The sequence below is a fragment of the Canis lupus genome, chromosome 5, assembly GCF_011100685.1.
Source record: "Canis lupus familiaris isolate Mischka breed German Shepherd chromosome 5, alternate assembly UU_Cfam_GSD_1.0, whole genome shotgun sequence".
In the NCBI taxonomy this organism is placed as follows: Eukaryota; Metazoa; Chordata; class Mammalia; order Carnivora; family Canidae; genus Canis; species Canis lupus.
In genome coordinates this window covers 37437550-37456484 of record NC_049226.1, presented here as the reverse complement: position 1 = coordinate 37456484, position 18935 = coordinate 37437550, and the positions used below count along the sequence as shown (strand labels likewise).

The 18935-nt window shown below is 39.5% G+C and overlaps 1 protein-coding gene and 1 long non-coding RNA gene across 48 annotated transcripts in view; one reads left to right on the top strand and one right to left on the bottom strand.

Annotated features, from left to right (window-relative positions):
• The window catches only part of LOC102156000, an 88567-nt gene extending 83697 nt beyond the window's left edge, over positions 1 to 4870 (bottom strand). For 2 of the 17 annotated variants that reach the window (XR_005359550.1, XR_005359551.1), the window contains exons 1-2: positions 4638 to 4869; positions 3760 to 3829 (exon numbers count right to left, since the gene is read on the bottom strand). This is a non-coding gene — a long non-coding RNA (uncharacterized LOC102156000). Of the gene's footprint in view, positions 1 to 3759; positions 3830 to 4029; positions 4415 to 4637 lie in introns of those variants that run through there. The other 15 variants (XR_005359555.1, XR_005359556.1, XR_005359553.1 and 12 more) reach the window with 12 other exon arrangements.
• LOC106558767 (protein FANTASTIC FOUR 1-like) lies at positions 3858 to 18935 on the top strand. Of its 31 annotated transcripts, none has more exons than XR_005359523.1 (7): positions 4667 to 5075; positions 6964 to 7036; positions 7384 to 7444; positions 7876 to 7989; positions 11829 to 11901; positions 17171 to 17613; positions 18540 to 18928. XR_005359523.1 is itself a non-coding variant. In XM_038536930.1 (7 exons), the coding sequence occupies exons 1-6, from the start codon at positions 5073 to 5075 to the stop codon at positions 17288 to 17290; spliced, it is 444 nt and encodes a 147-aa protein (XP_038392858.1). In that variant the 5' UTR covers positions 4667 to 5072; the 3' UTR covers positions 17291 to 17336; positions 18659 to 18935. The 31 variants fall into 31 exon arrangements, 15 of the variants coding, with proteins under 15 accessions (XP_038392863.1, XP_038392859.1, XP_038392861.1 ...); XM_038536930.1 differs by having other exon boundaries at positions 17171 to 17336; positions 18659 to 18935; XM_038536929.1 differs by having other exon boundaries at positions 17171 to 17336; positions 18656 to 18935.

Here is an 18935-nt window from a genome sequence, read left to right as displayed (position 1 = left end):
GAAGGGAGCCTCTGTGGACACTTCCATCTCCAGACAATGAAAGCGGTGTCTGTCCTTTGTGGGTGAGAGCCAACAACATATCTGGCCCTCTTTGTGTCAGCAGGGGTGACAGGTGTCTATAATGGCAGCACCAGGCAATGATGCTTAGTTATCAGAGACAAAATAGATATTATTAATAAAATGGGTAGAAATGGAAGAGAATCAATAAGAGGGATTATCTCTGCCAATTGCAGAAAGATCATAATGTTCCAAGGGACAAGATATATAGACTGCCAATTGGAGAGTTACTGAAATTATAAAAAGAAAAAGAAAATAAATGAGGGGCATTGAAATTAAGTATGACATTAGCTGCAATGGAAAATCACCATCCCTTACCCTATTTGATCACAAACCTGAAATTATTCATCAAAGTAAATACCAGCCTCCTGAGGGAAGAACTCTACAGCATTACCACAAGCAGAGCCCATCAACCCTCCCCAATACTTTTCCTAAATAAACTGCAGCCATTCACCAGGTAATTGTACATTGGGGAAATGGGGATACCAAACTTTTAAAAGCATAGTTGGACAAGGATTCTTAACTGACACTAACATCCAGGATCCCTAAGTGTCAATATGGGCATCCAGTTAAAGTATGTTCCAACACCTAAGAAAGCCGGGTATAAAGGAATGCTGCAAGGAGTCCAGAGTGGTTTTCTAATTCCTAAGTGCATAATTGGAATGGAGATACTTAACAACTAGCAAACTCTCACATGGGTTCTCTAGGTTATGCAATGAGAGTCATCAATGATAAGAGAACTAGTACAAGACCCAGAAATTACCCATTCCGCAGTACCCCAGCCAAGTTTGTAAATTAGACAAATCCTGCATACTACCAACATCAAAGACATCGAAAGAGGCAGGGCTGGTGGTCTCGCCCCATTCTCTTTTAATTAAGCTGTCTAGTCTCAGCAAACACCAGATGAATCATGGTGGATGAAAGTGAACTTCTGTAAGCCTAAAATCAGCCCCAGTTTGAGCTGCCATGTCAGATGAGAGACCTTTACTAGAACAGAACAACACAGTTTCTGGCATTTGGCATGTGGTTATCAACCTGGTGAATGTGTTCTTTTCCAAATCTATCAGTAAAGAAGAATCACAAGCGATTTGCTTCTATGTGAGAAAGACAGCAGTAAGTACATGTTCACCCTCTTGCTCAGGGCTATGTTTATTCTCTTACTCTCTGCCATAATATAATTTCAGATACCTTGACTGTCTTGACATTCTACAGAACAGCAAATTGATCCATCATATTGATATTATACTAATCAGATATGATGAGCAGAAGTGGCAAGGACCCTGCCTGGACCCTCAGAGGGATCCAATGCTTTGGGGCATGTGGATAGATTTCTTCTAAGGTAAAGGACAAGTTATTGGAACCACTAAAAAAGTGAAAAAGAATGGAAGGAAATGAAGTTGGGGAAGCCAAATCATATAATTATAAACCAGTGTGGGGAGATTAGAGTGGACTCTAAGTACAATGGGGGAGCCCTGGAAAGTTTTGATCAAGAAAGAAATAGGATCCAATTTCTTTAGCAAGCTCATCTTAATCGCTGAATGGATTATGAGAGGGACAAGAGAGGAGGAAAGCCAACTGGAAGCCACTGCTATCATCTGAGTGAAATAATGGTGCCCTTGACAAGGAGAGCAGCAGGAGAGATAAAGAGAAGTCACAGATTTGGCATATATTTTGGAAGTAGAATTTATGGGATCTGTTGAGATCTTGGATATGGTTATTGAGAGAAAGACACCATCAAAGAAGTTGTATTGTGATAAATCCTACCACAAGAACTTGTACATAAGCACAGAAATGTCTCAGTATTAAAAATCACCAGGTGCTAATGTAACCTCTTGGTGATTTGGTTTCTTAGCCTATAAAATAAGAATACTAATAACACCTATGTTGTAGAATTGTTGTGAGACCATATAATGTTTGTCCTTTTCTGATTGACTTATTTCACTCGGCATAAAAACATTATATATGGTCTCATTCATTTGAGGAATATAAAAATTAGTGAAAGGGAATAAAGGGAAAGGAGAGAAAATGAGTGAAAGTATCAGTGAGGGTGACAAAACATGAGAGACACCTAACTCTGGGAAATGAACAAGGGATAGTGGAAGGGGAGGTGGGCGGGGGGTTGGGGTGACTGGGTGATGGGCACTGAGGGGGGCACTTGGCGGGATGAGCACTGGGTGTTATGCTATATGTTGGCAAACTGAACTCCAATTAAAAAAAATAAAAAAGGAATTGTTGTGAGAAATTGAACTCCAATTAAAAAAAATAAAAAAGAATTGTGAGGATTAAAAACTTCATACCTCTAAAACACCAGAACAGAGCTGATACATAAAAAAAAAAAAGAATGCTATTTAAGCATTTAACAGCTCCTCCTCCTCCTCCTCCTCTTCCTTCTCCTCCTCCTCCTCGTCTTCTCATCTGTGATTATAACTCCTTTCTCTTTCCAAGTATTTTCATTTCTCTACTTTTGTCTTCAGTCATAGGGGTTTATTTCATTGCTTTATTGTCTCAAGTAAGATTTTGATTTTATTTATTTTTTTCTTCTGTTAACTTTTCCCCTTTACTGTGGTGACTGTTGGACTGCAAGAAATTCTTCTCACTAACAAAACATTATTTTGGCTTCTGGATTCTCAAATAATAGCTCTCCTCTGGGCCCAAGGGCATCTGGTTTGATTCAAAGTCAAGTATCATCGTCTCTCAGGTGGGAATGCTAGATTGGAGTGTGAGAATGACTTGTCATGGATTATGTCTCCCTTCTGATAGAAATTTCACAGCTGACCTAACTGCTCCAGAAAACAAGACAAAACAAAACAAAAAAACAAAGAGTTTGCATCTTAAAATCCATAACACACTGAGAGTTGATAGTTTTAAAGCTCTCTGAGGAGAAGTCCAATGGTGCATCAGCGAAATGAATCAGTGAGTCCAATCCCATTAGTTCTAGGAAACTAGGAAGTATTTTACAATTGGTTCTCTGTGCCTAGCACTCATGACAGCGGGACTTGGTAAGACTGTCCATGGACCATGTCTTGCTGAGCTGGCGTACCAAGATGATCATCCTCCCCAAGGAACCAAGATTTTAACCAGATTTCAGATGAGCTCCAAATGACAGAATGTTTATCCATTACAACCCTGATCTGTGAATAGAATCTGCTCTTCTGGGATCCCTGGGTGGCGCAGCAGTTTGGCGCCTGCCTTTGGCCCAGGGCGCGATCCCGGAGACCCGGGATCGAATCCCACATCGGGCTCCCGGTGCATGGAGCCTGCTTCTCCCTCTGCCTGTCTCTCTCTCTCTCTCTCTCTCTCTGTGACTATCATTAAAAAAAAAAAAGAATCTGCTCTTCTACGGTACTATTGGAATTCATGTTTATTTCCATGGATTAGTTAGCAACCAGCTCCCTTAGCAATATAATATTATTTTATTATTTTTTTAAGATTTTATTTATTTATTTATTTATTTATTTATTTATTTATTTATTTATTTATGGGGGAGAGAGAGCAAGGGCAGGGGATGAGGGAGAAGGAGAGAGAATATTTCAAGCAGACTCTGCATGGAGCACAGAGCCTGATACAGGGCTTAATGCCACAACCCTGAGATCTCAACCTGAGCCAAAATCAACCATTGGACACCTAACCAACTGAGCCACCCAGATGTCCCAAAACAATGTTATTATAACAATTCTGTATTGGTAGATTATTTCTACTTACTCATCTTGGTAGATTTGATACTGGTCTTATTCCTCCTATCCTGCTCTTTTCAAACAGCACATTTGGTACTCTGTCATAAACAAGGGGAAGAATCATAAACAAAGCTCTCAAGTGAGGGTTCTATATACAAATGGAACCTGCTTCTCAGAACTCAAGGAAGATAAAACTTCCAGAGGCTCACACAAGAATTCCTCCAGGCCACAGTGGAGGTACAGACTAGGACCAAGGACAACATCAGAAGGAAGTTTTCTGAAAAAGGAGGGGAAGTACCCCATTGATGTCGAGAGTGCTTCATGGCACTGGGGATCTTGAATACACTTGAGAGCCAAGGGATGTTTTAGAATTCCTGAAAGTCCTACCAGTTAGCAACCATGGGCACTGTCCCAGCTCACATCATGTTGCCACAACAAACAAAGGAAGGAAACTATTTGTCATTGAGGTGATACCCCACAGCCGGTTCCAGCTGTAGCTTGATCTCAGCTCCCCACACACAGATGAAACTCTAATCTGGCACCGTAAAGCTAGCATAAATCTGAACTTCCTTATTGTCTCTATCTGTGCCTTCAATATTTGAAGAGAAACTTAGGCACGTTTTTGAACAAATCCCTCCGGATTCTGAATACAAGATAAATATAAACCTCCCACTAGTAGGATGAGTGAAAAAAAAAAAAAAAAAAAAAAAAAAACAACCCACATCAAGAGTATGACAAAATAAGAAAGCTTTGTAAAGGAGCTAATTCTCAGTGTGACATCAGCTTCCATCTGAGCACAAAGCTCCAAGCAGACTTTGGGCCATTTCAAGACTGAAGTACAAATCTGACCAGATGAAACTCACCAGGGCAGATCTAAGATCCCACCTTTGGATCTAAGGGACTTACTTTACAAATGCAGGACTGTTCAGGTGTGTTTCAGAAGCAGTACATAAGAGGAAATTCTTGTGAGTTTTAGCTGACACAAGTTCAAAGTGTTTCAAACACCTGATGAGATCATTTTTTTAAAAGATGTTATTTATTCATGAGAGACACAGAGAGGCAGAGACACAGGCAGAGGGAGAAGCAAGCTCCCTGTGGGGAGCCCGATGCAGGACTCGATCCCCTGGGATCAATACCGGAGTGGAAGGCAGAAGCTCAACCACTGAGCCACGCAGGTATCCCCTGATGAGATCATTTTTAAGCATTTAGTACAAGCTTATCCTGGATAGAGAGTAGAATGGAGGCAACAGTATCACTCTGTACTGACCTCATAATTGCTGGGAACCACCCCTCAGAGCAGATTTAGGCAAATTGGAGCACAATAAAGGATTGCTGGCCAGGATGGTAAGAAACAGAATAATATTTGAAAGAGGTATGATGTCAAGACACTGTGGAACTCGGTGTTTGGTTTAGCCTGGAGAGAATAAGAAACCTATCTTCAACAATTTAAAGGGTTTCCCTGTGGAAGGAGGATCATACTTATTTTGTATGGTTTGATGTGAAAAACAAAGTAAAAAAAAAGAGAGAGAGAGAGAGAGAGAGATCAGCCCATGAAAAAAGAGAACTTTCCATTATAGCTATTCAAGATAAAGGTTAGGATTTTTATGTTCTGTATTACTGGAAGAACTTAAGAATAGACTGGATAAGTATTTGCTCAAATAGTGCTTGGAGCTGAACTTAATGGCCATTGAGGCTATTCTATTTTTATTACTATATGAGTCTTGATTATAAGCTCTTTTAGGGCAAGTGCTATATTATGTGTCTTTGTATTCTAAAGAACCTTTCCCAGGGCAAGTATATAACACAGTAGGCTGACATATATGACTAGATTTTTTTTTTTTTGAATCACTGAAGGTACTGAAAATTTGCCAAGTTCTAAACAATTATTTCCTTTTTTAAAAAAGATTTATTTATTTATTCGTGAGAGACACAGACTCTTAGAGAGAGGCAGAGACATAGGCAGAGGGAGAAGCAGGCTCCTCACAGGGAGCCTGATGCAGGACTTGATCCCAAATCCTGGGATCACGACCTGAGCCAAAGGCAGGAGCTCAACCGCTGAGCCACCCAGGCATCCCATAAACAGTTATTTCCAGAAAACAAAAATAACAAGACAAAAAACCCAAAACACACAGAAACTCCTAAAGGAAATAGAATTACACCACTTGTCAATCAAGTCAACAAAACCTCAACTAATCATCAGACAACATCATAACCTTAAAATATAAACATCATGATGGGACAAGTAGAAAAAACTCTGTTACATTTTACTATATAAGAGAGAAACTTATAAATCATTATAGTTTTATAGTTTCCTTTTATTTTTTAAAATAAATTTGTAGGATTTATTCTTGTGAAATAACTTTATTAAAGGGCCTGACAGAACCAAGAATATAATTTTGATATTTTTAATATTTTCAAAACAAAATATATCCCTTTTTTTACAATATTTTACTATAAGCTCAAACTGTAATCTTCAACCTAAGAAGTAGTGACTTTGCTCATTTCCCTGAGTTCCTATTTGTTATCATAGAATTGCTCAAGGAGATTAGCCTAATAGCAATAATTATCATTAAGACTTGTGTATATTTATAATGAAAACCAAATATTTAAAATTTTATTTTTCTAGAAAAATATGCAGAGAATAACTTCTATAGCAAGAAAAAAATTTTAAGTAGACTTAGGAATAACGATTCAAATGTTATTATGCTTTCTTTTGCCTCAATCTGGGAAAGAGGAGAAAGTAATGTTGCAGAGTCACAAACCAGAAACAAAGAGCCTAAATTTGCTTTGTTTAGTGGTCATCAAAATACCCACAGTATTATTAAATATTTGAATGTTTGAATGTTCAGCCTCAGAAAATCAGGAGACTTCACATTTTAAAATCTGCATTTCTACTTCACTTATAAAAATCAAAATGTCTAGCCACACTGGGACCCCATTGCCTTATGGCAGCAATAAGCAGCAATTAAATTGTCCCCTTTTCAGAAAGGACATGCTTTTGCCAGTTTGCCAAACACTCTATGACCTTTTGCTGCATTACACCTGGCCTGTCTCACTCATGAGCATACTTGCTGACTTGGCCCTGCAATCTTTAAATTTCTGACCAAGAGCCCAACTACACACATTTATGCATGTAGGAAGCATTTTAGTGACCACTACCTCCCATTATTCCACTAGCCAGTTCTGTACAAACCCTTCCCTGTGGAGTCTAGAGGGTATATATGCTTTCTAGAATGAAGGTGATTCTCAAGACCCAACCATGAAAGTCCACCACAAGGACAGAAGAGACCATGTACTCCATATCGGTAAGCAAGGCACTTGACCATTTGCCTAAATGAAAGGTTTTAAGTTGACCCTTAGGGTGCAGAAATAAATGCTGTCCTTAGGAACACAGGGAGAAATTGTCCCACCTTACAATCTTTATCTATATGATAACTGCAGGCATTGGATGGGGGAAAGAAGGGTAAAAGGGAGGGACGCCTGGGTGGCTCAGCAGTTGGGTTGAATGTCGGCTCAAAGCATGATCCCAGGATGCGGGATTGAGTCCCACATCGGACTCCTTGCAGGGAATCTGCTTCTGCCTCTGCCTGTGTTTCTCTCTCTCTCTCTCTCTCTCTCTCTCTCTCAAATACATAAATAAAATCTTTAAAAGAAGAAGAAGAAGAAGAAGAAGAAGAAGAAGAAGAAGAAGAAGAAGAAGAAGAAGAAGAAGGGTAAGAGGGAGATCCTTAATGACTGTGGCTTTGCAGTGGCGAAGTTTGGGTTAACCATGAGGTTTATCAATGCCCTGTAGTCAAGTCTGACAAGACTATACCTGAGGTTAAAAAAAGAGAGTTGATTACTCCTTTCACAAGGGAGAACATACACCATGGAAAATTGTGTGTGTGTGTGTGTGTGTGTGTGTGTGGTGGGGTGTATATCAGTAAGAGAATGTTAGAAAGAAACCCATTGTAGGAATAGAGTTTTGGTTGGGGTTATTTAGGGAATGGTCTAAAGAAGCAAGGCTCCGCTGTAGCTTGGATGCTGTCAGGGAGTAGGGCAATTTTATGATTAGGTATTTTGTAACTGCCACAGTGACCTCATTTTTTATCCAAGACAAAATTAGGAATTGGCACTATCTTGTTTCATTTTATCATTGTCTCAGGGTAATCCTGCCTGAGGTTGGTGTTCTGTGGAATTATGTGCCCCAGGAAAAAGAAGAGGGCTGGCTGTGGGCATCAGACAGGCTGGTAATAGTACTGCGGTCCAGCTGTGAATGGTAGGTCAGTCTTAACAGTACTTTACAGTATCCAAAATGCAGTTATAGATATTAATCAGCTTCATGGTAATACAAACAAAAGATATTTTCACATGGATGCCTCTCATATGGTACTCGGTAACATGCAGGAGGGACTAAAACTGACCTCCCTGTCTCTAAACCTTAACTGCAGGAAAGGAATGGACAGGACAAGGGCGTTCTCCTAAGGTATTGCTAGAACCATACTCAGAAAGAGCGTGCATCTTCATGGGGTTACATCCTCAAGAAACGTGTCTTTTACCTCCCTATGTTTCACAGCAAGTGACCAGCAATCCACCCCAGAATCAATGTTACTGGGAAGAACAGAAACTATTTTCCAGAGAAGAGGAAAAACTTCCATCACACAGACAAGGACAGACACAGAGAACCATTGCAGTGTTTGGTTTCACTGACCAGCTGACACAGACTGCTCTCAGCTCTAAGGACTGTTTGTCCACTGATGGGGAGTGTCTGTTGGGGACCGGAAGTGGGGTGGGGAGGATGAGTAGTAGGAGACCAACCTCTTGCCTACAAAATATGAACAACAGTCAGAAGGGGATTGCACTACTTTATAACTAAATTTTTTAGAAGTCAGTTTAATTAGTAGAAATTATTAGTAATTGTTGGATTCCAGTTGGCATATGGTGCTTCAGGATATTCGAGTACTTCAGTCAAATGAAGATTACCCCAGGCCACCTGTGGACATTGGGGGATGCTGGCTGTCACAGGGTGCCTGGTGCTGGCCTCTACCACGTGTTCTGATCCCACTCTTGGTATCCACTTGCAAGTCTCTCTCCCCGTCTGGTTTCTTATTTATGCCACCCCATTGGTAAACCCACCATTCAGCCTTAGACCAAAAGCCTGTCTTGCCATTTCTTCTTCTGAAGCCTATTTCCTTCTGAAATTTACTCATACTCTGGAAAGCATTCCTATCATTGAACATATTAGCTCACTCCTTGCCTAGGATTAGCTTGGGAGGCATGAGAACCCTTGAGTAGGTGGAAGACCCGGATGAGGAAGAGAGGAAAGAGGCCACAGTAGAGTAAGTCAGTTACCATTTTTATCAACTTTTCAATTTTGATTACGGTGGCTCTGATGCCCACACCCAATAATTACTGAGGACAAGTGGCTTTCCTGAATTTATTTTGAAAGCTATATTTGTTTTCAATAGTGAAAGTAACTATGTGTATCTTAGTCTCTTACAAAGATGTGAAAAAGATTTTTAAAAATGGGAATTATGAATACCATGTAAATCCTCTGAAGGGCCCAGGGTTTAGCTCCCAGAGAAATCTAAGATTTCTTTTTCATATCATGATGTTTTAAAAGTCTAATCAAAATCAAGTTCCCTGAACGAGGGGACAATCAATCTCATCCAGCTGCTATTTGCTTTGCTCAGTCTGGGCCACACTCAAGAACCCATTTCCTTAAGCCATCAAGTTCACCCCCAGCTTCTGCAGAAACAATTCTCTTTCCCTTCCCCCAGCATCCCCTGCCTTCCCAGGGAAATGAAGCCCTTTTTGATCTACAGCCCTAGAAGACCTAGAAGTGTTTTCCATTCCACATTGTGCCAAAATGTTGCTAGCAGGCCCTCTATTAATCAGCTGATAATCACCTCTCAATACTGTTCTTAACCGTCCACTTAATATGCTTCCTTCTGTTCTAAAATTAATTTTCTTATGAGATTTCTAAACTAGCAGTTAGAGCATTGTAATCTGAGATTATATTTAAACGGGTTTGTTTCTCCATCCTATGATACTTCTTATAATTGATCTGGGATTAGGATTGAGTAAATGTTACAGTTTATTAGGAGAGCCTAAGGAGCACTGTGGGAGCAGAGGAAGCTGGCAGACAGTGTAGAAATGCCTTGACTCTCTTATTTCCCCTGATACTTCTGTATTTCAGGATTTTAAGATTTCATCTTTTAGCTCCATACACTTGGAAGCTTATTATAGCTAAGGTGAGGCATGTTGAAAGAAAATGAATTTAGGAACACCAGGAAGAAAACATCCCATTTATGGTGTATTATTTGAAATCACATGATGTCTATTCCATAATTAAGCAATTCCTACTTGTAAAAATGGACACGCTGACCACATTTTTTGAAAGCAACTTGTGCAAAGCACAAAGCCTTCTAGTTTTGGCTATGTTGAATCAAAGTTCCCACCAAAGTAACCGCAGAAGCACCACAGTTAGTGGGTTGGGTTTTTTTTCTTTTCTTTTCTTTTTTCAGAGAATCCCAGCATGAAATCTTCTTCATCTTTTCCATGACTAGTCTTCCATAATGTTCAGTCTTATCCTCCACTAGAAGCTTCCATCTTTTTCCATAAACATCTTTTCTTGTGTTTTCAAACACAATGGCACATCTCTTGTAGAAGAGTGTGGGAAGGTGTAGCAGGAAAGGTTTGGGAACTTAGTGCTAGGATCTTCCAAACTTAGCCCTTAGTGTATTCTATCTCTATATTTCCTACCCATCAAGGAAGGGACTCTTGGAATGTTTGTAACTTTTCTGAGTCTCAGGAGCAGCGTTATGAGGGTGAAATGCATCTGGTATGGAGCATAGCTACCCACCAACTTTGGATGCTCATCTCAATGTGTTACAGTAGAGATGAATGAATAAACTACATGTCCTTTTAAGCCTTTTAAGATACTGAGATGAGTTGGATAAACCTCCTCAGGTCAAAGATTATCTAAAGGTGTGTGGTAGGTGCCAGGGTGGGGACTTCTAGTGCTCCTTCATATCCCTTCCTTTCAAACACCTGTGTGAACTATACTTCCCTGCTTCTTTCAGTAAATCGTGATCATGGAACATTCTGGCCAACATAACGTGACCATATCACTTTCATGCTAAAATATTCATTTGCCAATGTGAGATTCCCCAGCTCTCTCTGTCCTGACTATGGGAACCAAGAGGGTTGTATGTTTTAGACTGTCCAGCTGCAAGATGGTTGACATCCTGTCAACCCCCAGGGACCAAGGGACAAAACCCCTTCTACCCATAGCGGACATTCAACAAAAGTGAAAATTAGAATTTATTGCATGAAGCCACTCAAATCTTGGATTTGCTGTTGCTGCAGCTCATTACCAGACTATATTGACTAAAACAGATGCCCAAGACTTCACTTATTTGGAGAGTTGGGTATAGTCAGGTACAATACTGCACAATTATTTCTGTTAGCAAATACACTAAAAAATCAATTTCTGGATACAGATGGCAGATTAAATGCATGTACATTCCTTCCCTCCAAAAACCCCATTTAAAGGCCCAAACAGGGAGGTTTCATAAAATAAACACAAAGATAGAGCAGAGGGGTCAAAAGCAACAAAATTTATTTAAATCTAAAAGCAGATGGATAGATAGTAAGAGACTTATTATTTAAGAAGCCTGGATCTAAAAGGCAGTGATAGAAAAAACAGATTATATCACAGAACCCTTAAAAGTCTCAGTGAGTATGCATACCAGCTCTTTTCTAAAGTAGAGTTAGAGAGGAGGGGCTAAAATAAGAAGGCTTGTTTGAAAGCATTTTAGAAATGAGTTTCTAATCCATGTAACTGGGCAAACGAAGATTGAGTACAAAGAGGAAACCCTGTAGCCTCCCAGAAAGGAAAGATGAATGAAAAGTTCCACAAAAAAATGTATTAGGAATCCCAGGGGCCTCAGATGTCTTACAATTGAAAACTAAAGGAAAAGCGTGTGATAGGCTCTTATTCCTATTCTTAAAACTATGTACTTAGCTAAATTATCAGTCAAGGGTCAGGCAAAAAATATAAACAGTTTCAGCAATTGACGGTCTAAAGAAAAATTTACTTCTCATTCACCTAAGGAAAACCACTGGAGGACATGCTCCACCAAAACAAGAGAGTAAACCCAGAAAGAAGTCATGGGATCAAAGAAAAGTAAGGAAAAAATCCCACTTAAGATGGTGAAGATCTGAGAACCTAGGATAAGCTTGGCAGAGGAAAACCATTCCACACTGCAATAAATCTTGTAGAAATTTCTTCAGAAAAGTAAAGTGTTATGGGGGCACCAGAGTGGCTCAGTCAGCTAAGCATCAGACTCTTGGTTTCAGCTTAGGTCATGATCTCAGGGAGTGAGTTGATCCTCATGTCGCACTTGGCACTCAGTGGGGAGTCTGCTTGAGATTCTCTCTTTCCCTCTCCCTCCACCCCTCATCCTGCTCATGCTCTCTCCCTCTCTTTCAAATAAAGAAATAAATCTTTTTAAAAAATTAAAGTGTTAGGATGACTAAAGTGAATGGATATATTAAGAAGAGATTTGGATGACTACTGGAGAGTTTGGGTTTTAAATTGAGCCAACAAATGAACAAAAAGATTGATTCCTGGAAACGTAAAAAGTTGGGCAGGAATGGAAGAGTCACCAGAGTTCAGCCCTCAGTAGCTTTCATGTTATTATAACAATATAAGCAATAAAGCTAAAACAGAAATTATGAAATGGAAAGAATGAAGGGAAAGAGAAGGATGGGTTTCTAAGGATGGGGCTCATGGGGTGAAAAACAGTTACAGCCTCATCTCACCCCCAGCAGGAAGTCAAAAGATAATATGTAAAGCTGAAAAATCAAGAAGCAGGAAGACCAACACATTATTTAGAGATATGCAAGAAACCACCACAGGAATCAACTGAACAAGGTGATAGTGACTTTTTGGGGGAAGGGAGAATAGACCAAAAGGGAGCTGACAATTTGCATATCAACTCCTTAGGACTATTTGCCTCTTCACATGTTTGGCTGTGTCTCTACAACAAAATACCAAAAATTCTCTCAAAAAACAAAACAAAACAAAACAAAACAAAAAAAAAAAAGAGGGAAACATGATTGAATGTGTATTTTTATAAATAATGTAGTTTTTTCCATTATATTTTCAAAAGTTTAGATGAACAAAAAGAAGGAAATGACATGAAGAAAAATCTTTTTTAAAGAAAGATTTTATTTGTATTCATGACAGACATGGAAAGAGAGAGAGATAGAGACATAGGCAGAGGGAGAAGCAGGCTCCATGCAGGAAGCCTGATGTGGGTCTCAATCCCAGAACTCTGGGAACACACCCTGAGCCAAAGGCAGACGCTCAACAGCTGAGCCACCCAGGTGTCCCATGAAGAAAAATCTTTAATTATGTTTTCTAAGCCCAGTGAGCATATTTAAATATTTTAGACACAAAGATATAGTGTTGATTCCCTGGAAAAGTTAAGAGACATGGCAAATGTATGGAGTAATTAAGAAAGCATAAAGCAGCAGTTCCACAAAATTAAAAGGCAGGTACTGGAGAAGTATAAAAATCACAACATTATAAAAGAAAATCTATCTGTTCTATTAAAGGAGGATATGCACTCAATCCCAGGACCCAGGGATCATGACCTGAACCAAAGACAGACACTCAACCACTGAGCCACCCAGGCATCCCTATTCAATATTCCTTCAAATATTTTTTATGCTTCCAGTTGAAACGTGAAGGTATCCTCTGCTGTCCCCCTCAGGGACCATCTTTTTGTCTATTCCATGTGTACCTATAGTTGCTTTTCTTTCTAATGGTTCACTTTCCTTCAGTGTCCACTTGTCCATTTATTATTCTGAATGAAGGATTGGAGTGGATCAATGTTGATCACTCAGCGATTGCCTTTCTCAGCAATTGTGGAGGATCTCTTTCCTATCTCAGGACTGTTTCCTGATTGGAACCACATTCTAGTCCAGTTTGGGTGGATGGGTGAGGATGTTCTACCAATGGACTTCTTTTCAAGCTGTGCAGAGAGCACACAAACAGGTGAAGGTCTCATCTCAAAAATATCAGAGCAAGCCAAGCGAGATATTTCTCTGGAAGCAGGGAGTTTTAGGGCATTCCATTGGCCTGCACAACTGCTTTGGAAAGGAGTAATAATAGGAATTATTTTTTCCTTTCTGGGAGACAGAGCCTCCATGTTATTTATAGAGTTCATCTCATCTGTTACATCCTAAGAGAAAATCCCATAGCCAGCCCTCTGTGTACCAGAGCTGAGGACCAGTCCAGCTGGGCTGGCAACCCTTCAATTAATTATGCTGCTAATTGCCACACAGGCTGCTCATTCATTTAACATCATTCAACAAATATTTCCAGCTCTTGTTGATGATGATCTTGGCATTTTTCCAGGGCTCTGTGGGGAAGACTGGTACTCCCTTCTTCAGTGACCCATTCCAGATGTCTCTATTTGTTTGTGATTTTCTTGGCTCTATTTTCCATTAAACCAGTCTACTTTATAATTTTGTAAAATTCCTTAAAATTTCTGCTGATCAAAACTTCTCTGTTTTCTGGGACTGCTAAGGATTTAATTTCATCCTTTCACTCCTTTGGTCATTTTCCTGGGACTTAAACAAGAACTGGTGGGAGGTGTATGTTGCTTAGTCTGCCATCTTGGTATAGAAGCCATGTTCCCAACTTTGATTCAATTCTTAATTTGCTAGAGTTCTCCAAGTACATTTGCAAGAAGCATATGTTGGTTGCTGTGTTTTCTGCATCCTTACATTTCCAAGAATTTTTAGCACCCTCTGACATAAATAACAGCTGGGTATAAAATTCTGGTCTCACAATCTTTCCACTTCAAAATCTGTAAGTGTTGTCCCACAGTTGTCTGATATTTGCAGTCACCATCTGGCAACACATGGCTTTTCAGCTTCCACTTCAGTTGTTGATTTCCTTCTGCTTATATACTTATTGCATTTTTCCACTAAACAGGACATTAAAAAATATATATGTCCAGAATCTACCTCGATGTGGTTCTCGTTTTACTTCACCATGTCTCATGCCTCTTATCACATCTCCTATCCTTTCCCAATACACATGGTGCAACCCTTTGTCCATTATCTCCTCTTTTCCACATATTGTTTTTTGCTTTTTCTTAAATCTCTTGCCTCTCATCCAAGAAAGTTTTACTCTGCCAGTTGAAGTACCTCTTCAATGAGAAAAGAATTCATGTAAATCCTTTATCATGTCACTGTCATGCCATATTTGAAACCTAGTCTTCCCTTTCAAATAGCATTCCAAATATATGTGGAGTACAGGGGCAAGATTCTCCACATGGCATCTTCATTGTCATCCTTGACTCTGCTTTCATCCTGATAGCTACATGTAGTTAAAGTCACGTTTGCCTCTTAAAAATTTCTCACCTTTAACCTACTTCTCTCCATTCCCAGGGCCACTAAAGATTATCTTTTGCTCCCTAAATTCCCATGATAGCCTCCTAATTGGTCTCCTACAATTAGTCTTGCTCTTGCACTGCTCATTCTTCATGTTATCACTGGAGAGCCCCTTTGAAAATACACATGTAATCATTACTAAAAGTCCTTATCTTTATGTTACATCCTCCATGTTAACACAACTGTTAAAGTGAGTCCTAGAGATGACAAGATCATGATCATTTGTAACATAACCTCTGTGTTTTCCTTTAACCTCATGAATTCATTTTTTATTTGATTTTCCAGGCTTACAGGAATTTTTTTGGATGTTTGTGTCACTTTTTCAGCTTTGAGACTTTCTCTAGGCTATTACTTCTGCCTGGACTATAGCCCTTTTGCCCACTAAGATTTTTTTAATTCACTTAGGTAATGCCTGCATATTCTTCAAAGCTGCTAAAATATCATGTCTTCTGGAAAATCACTCTTGATCCCCTAAGCCAATTAAAATGCCCCTCTAATAAGCTTGTCATTTATCTCCCAGAACTTTCCATGCCTTGTGCTGCTGATTGTGATTTGTCTGTCTTATGAGGTAGACTCAATTTTATTAGAAGAGGTACCACATCCACCCTTGTTCAGGGCTACTATATAAGAGTGCTTGATAATTTTCATCCAATGAATAACTTTATTAAATAAATCTTTCCTGGGACATGCTGAACCCTTTAAAATATAACCCTTACTCATTTTAAGGACTTTCTTTTCTCTCATTTTGGTGATTTCTTCTTCTTGAGCTGCCCTAATTTTTTTTTTTTTACTTTTGTTATTCTTAATACATAAACCATGTCTCCTTTCTTTTTTTTTTTTTTTTCATTCATCTAGGGTCAGGATGCTTTTCCTCTGAGTTCTGAGAGACTTTCTTCAACTTCCTTCTACTTGAGTGACTCAGTGTTTGGTGGCAGCCTCTCTTCAGTTCACTTCTTTCATGGCATTTTAAAATTTAACCAGCCTGCTTTTTGTCTGTAAACAATCTGCCTGACTTCAGATCTGTACCTTTTTATGACTGCCTACTCTAGCTGCAAAGATGCCTCGTCCTCTCAAACTTGGTCAGCATACCAATTAGAGATTTCCTGACGCCTGTATTCTATCTCCTGTAGGAATTTCATTTCATGGGCCATGTTGGCTGGATTTTTCAGATTGTTTCTCTTCTTTGGCAGAATCTTTTCTTTGAGTTTTCTTCTCTCTCTCTCTCTTTCTCTTTCTTTTTAGGTTTCTATTTTAATTCCAGTTAATTAACATACAGTGTTATATGCTTACCCTTACAAAGGTGAGCATACCTGAAATGGGCTTAGTTTGATCTGCTTTAACTGTAATACCTATAAATCTTTCAGACTCAGGATAAGAAAGAGTGAAAGGTCTAGTTTTACTTTGCTGACACTGGGGTCCGCTCCTCTGGAAAGCATGGAAAACAAGTGGGAATGAAGCCTCTGTGTCTCAGGTTGCACTTCCTGGCTGGTTGTAGAGTCAGAAAAAAGCTGGACCAGTGCCTGCCTTCATTACTGGTACAACCTCTGCTGGGGTAGGTCAAGGACAAATGCCACAGCTGGTTTCTCTGCCCCATGTGATTTCTGGTGCTTTGAGTTCCTGTCAAAGGTAGGAACAAAACTCATCTTTCCCCAACGCCAACCTGTCCGAATTAAGGAGCATCTGCTACTTCTAGAAACATGGGTTCCTTTTGGGGGGTCCCTTCAAGCACTGAAGCCCATTAGCCAATAAATTCTCTTCTTCCATCTGGGCTGTAAAAGAGCCTTAAGATTTCTGACACATTGATGGGCAACTATCAGTAATTTCTTAGACTGCTACAGATTGTTCTCGATTCATTCCTGGTTACATACATGCGAATATGAAGACAGCCATCTTTACCCAAATATTCTTTACAGCATCGCACTGTAATAGCATTGATTTCGTTTGTGGTGTGCCACAAATTCTGTTTCTATTCTTCATCCACATAGAAAAATCTGACCGGCCTCGGATACCTTTACACTATGGCTCCCCCTTCTGGTCCTGCGATGAGCAACAAGTCCATTTTGTACTTCGGAAAAGCTCTACCCTGGAATACTGATCAAGCTTGAGTAAAGCGGAGTTCTCAGCCAGAGCAGACACCTCTCTATTAACTGGGTAATTCAAATTCCTGAGAAGCTTTCCGAGTTTCTTAGGAGACTGCCAGCGGGGAATTTGAGAGCAATCTGCACATCAAGGACACTCTTCAGTTCCGAGCCCATGAATGTGAAGGTCCTGGCTTCATCTGGACCTTTCCAACAGTCAACAGAGAAACACAAACTCTATGCACCAAGAGGGGAAGTGGAAAACACAATATTTGCTGCCCACCTGTAACCATGCTGCCCTCAGAGACTTGGGGAACTTTATCTTCTTAACAAGATAAAGATGGGAAAATGTAATACTCTTAGTGAATTCTTACTGATTCCATCTTTCCTTAGTTATCCTTAATGGTTTAAAAAAATACAGCCTGATTATGATTTGATCGAATCCAGAATTACGGAATTTTAACCAATAAGAAGCATCTATACTCTTCCTGACTTTAAAAAATTGATGCAAAATAGAGGAATGAATTGGTTTTTCTCCTTCCAGCTTACGGTGCTCTCAATATACATGTGTTTTGTGTTTGGAAGTCTGACTTTATTTCCTCGTCACCTCAGGCTACAGATTCAAGTCAAATAATAGTTATGTGTATGCGCATGCGTGCGTGTGTGCCTGTGTGTGTGAATATAGGTGCCTTTTTAAATAGTCATTTCTACATATGCATATGAATGGGTTTCCATTTGAAATTACTGTCAAAATGTCATTAGAAGACACTTTTGGAATTCTTAATGAACTAAAATAATGTTTTCCTTGTGCTTAAATAGAGACTTCGCTTACTAAAATCACTTTGTTAAGGATAACATGGCTGGAGGTTCCCATTATGTGCACAATTGCTATTTTTTATGCACTAACTCTCTCATTCTCTCCGACTCTTTTCTTATTCCACTTGAGACTCATTCTGCAGCTTCTGCCTACTTCAGGGCTCACTGATGTGGGTTTGCTGAAGAGAGAAGAGATACATTTTTACATGACTTGAAAATGCTTGACATTTAAAGAAAAAAGCTCTATCACTTCAAAAATTTGTTAAAAGCAAGTTATTTTCAGAAACCTAAGCTGCAGAGAGATGACATTTGCCCCTGGTTCTTACCTTAGACTCAGAGGTAACAGAGTGGTTACCCAAGGAATCATACCTTCTACTGTTTTCAGAACTTTTTTGTAAAAGTAGTCACAGGAGCCATCAGGGATGTTATTAATTGACCTACTATTTATTCTACATTTCAGGAGACAATGAAACAGTAATTTTTTTTGAGGATCCCCCATCCCCAATCCCAGTGCATCATTTGGCTAAGGGAAGACTGGACTTGGGCCAGTTGGAGTAACCAATGTCTCCTCCCTAGCAGTTGGGATCCGGATTTTTAATGACTGAAGTTGGCCGAATCAGTAAGTCTCTGGACTTTCATGAAAGTGATCAGAGAGAAACGACCAGAGAGGGAGATTCCCCTGTGGCTGGATTGAACCTGAGAGACAGCCACCTTGTCACCCACCTGGAATCTGAGAATAAGAAAGAAAAGGATAGGACAACTGTATCACCTGAGCCATTGGATTCATCTCAATGTAAAGTCTTGAGCAACTCAGTTACATAAAAAATAATAATAAAATAAATAAATAAATCCTTTT

Excerpts from the sequence above, each read along its gene's own strand:
- LOC106558767 (XM_038536926.1), top strand. Across the intron at positions 7,037-7,383 it reads AGACCATGTACTCCATATCG|AAGAAGAAGAAGAAGAAGAA; the intron begins GTAAGCAAGGCA and ends AATCTTTAAAAG.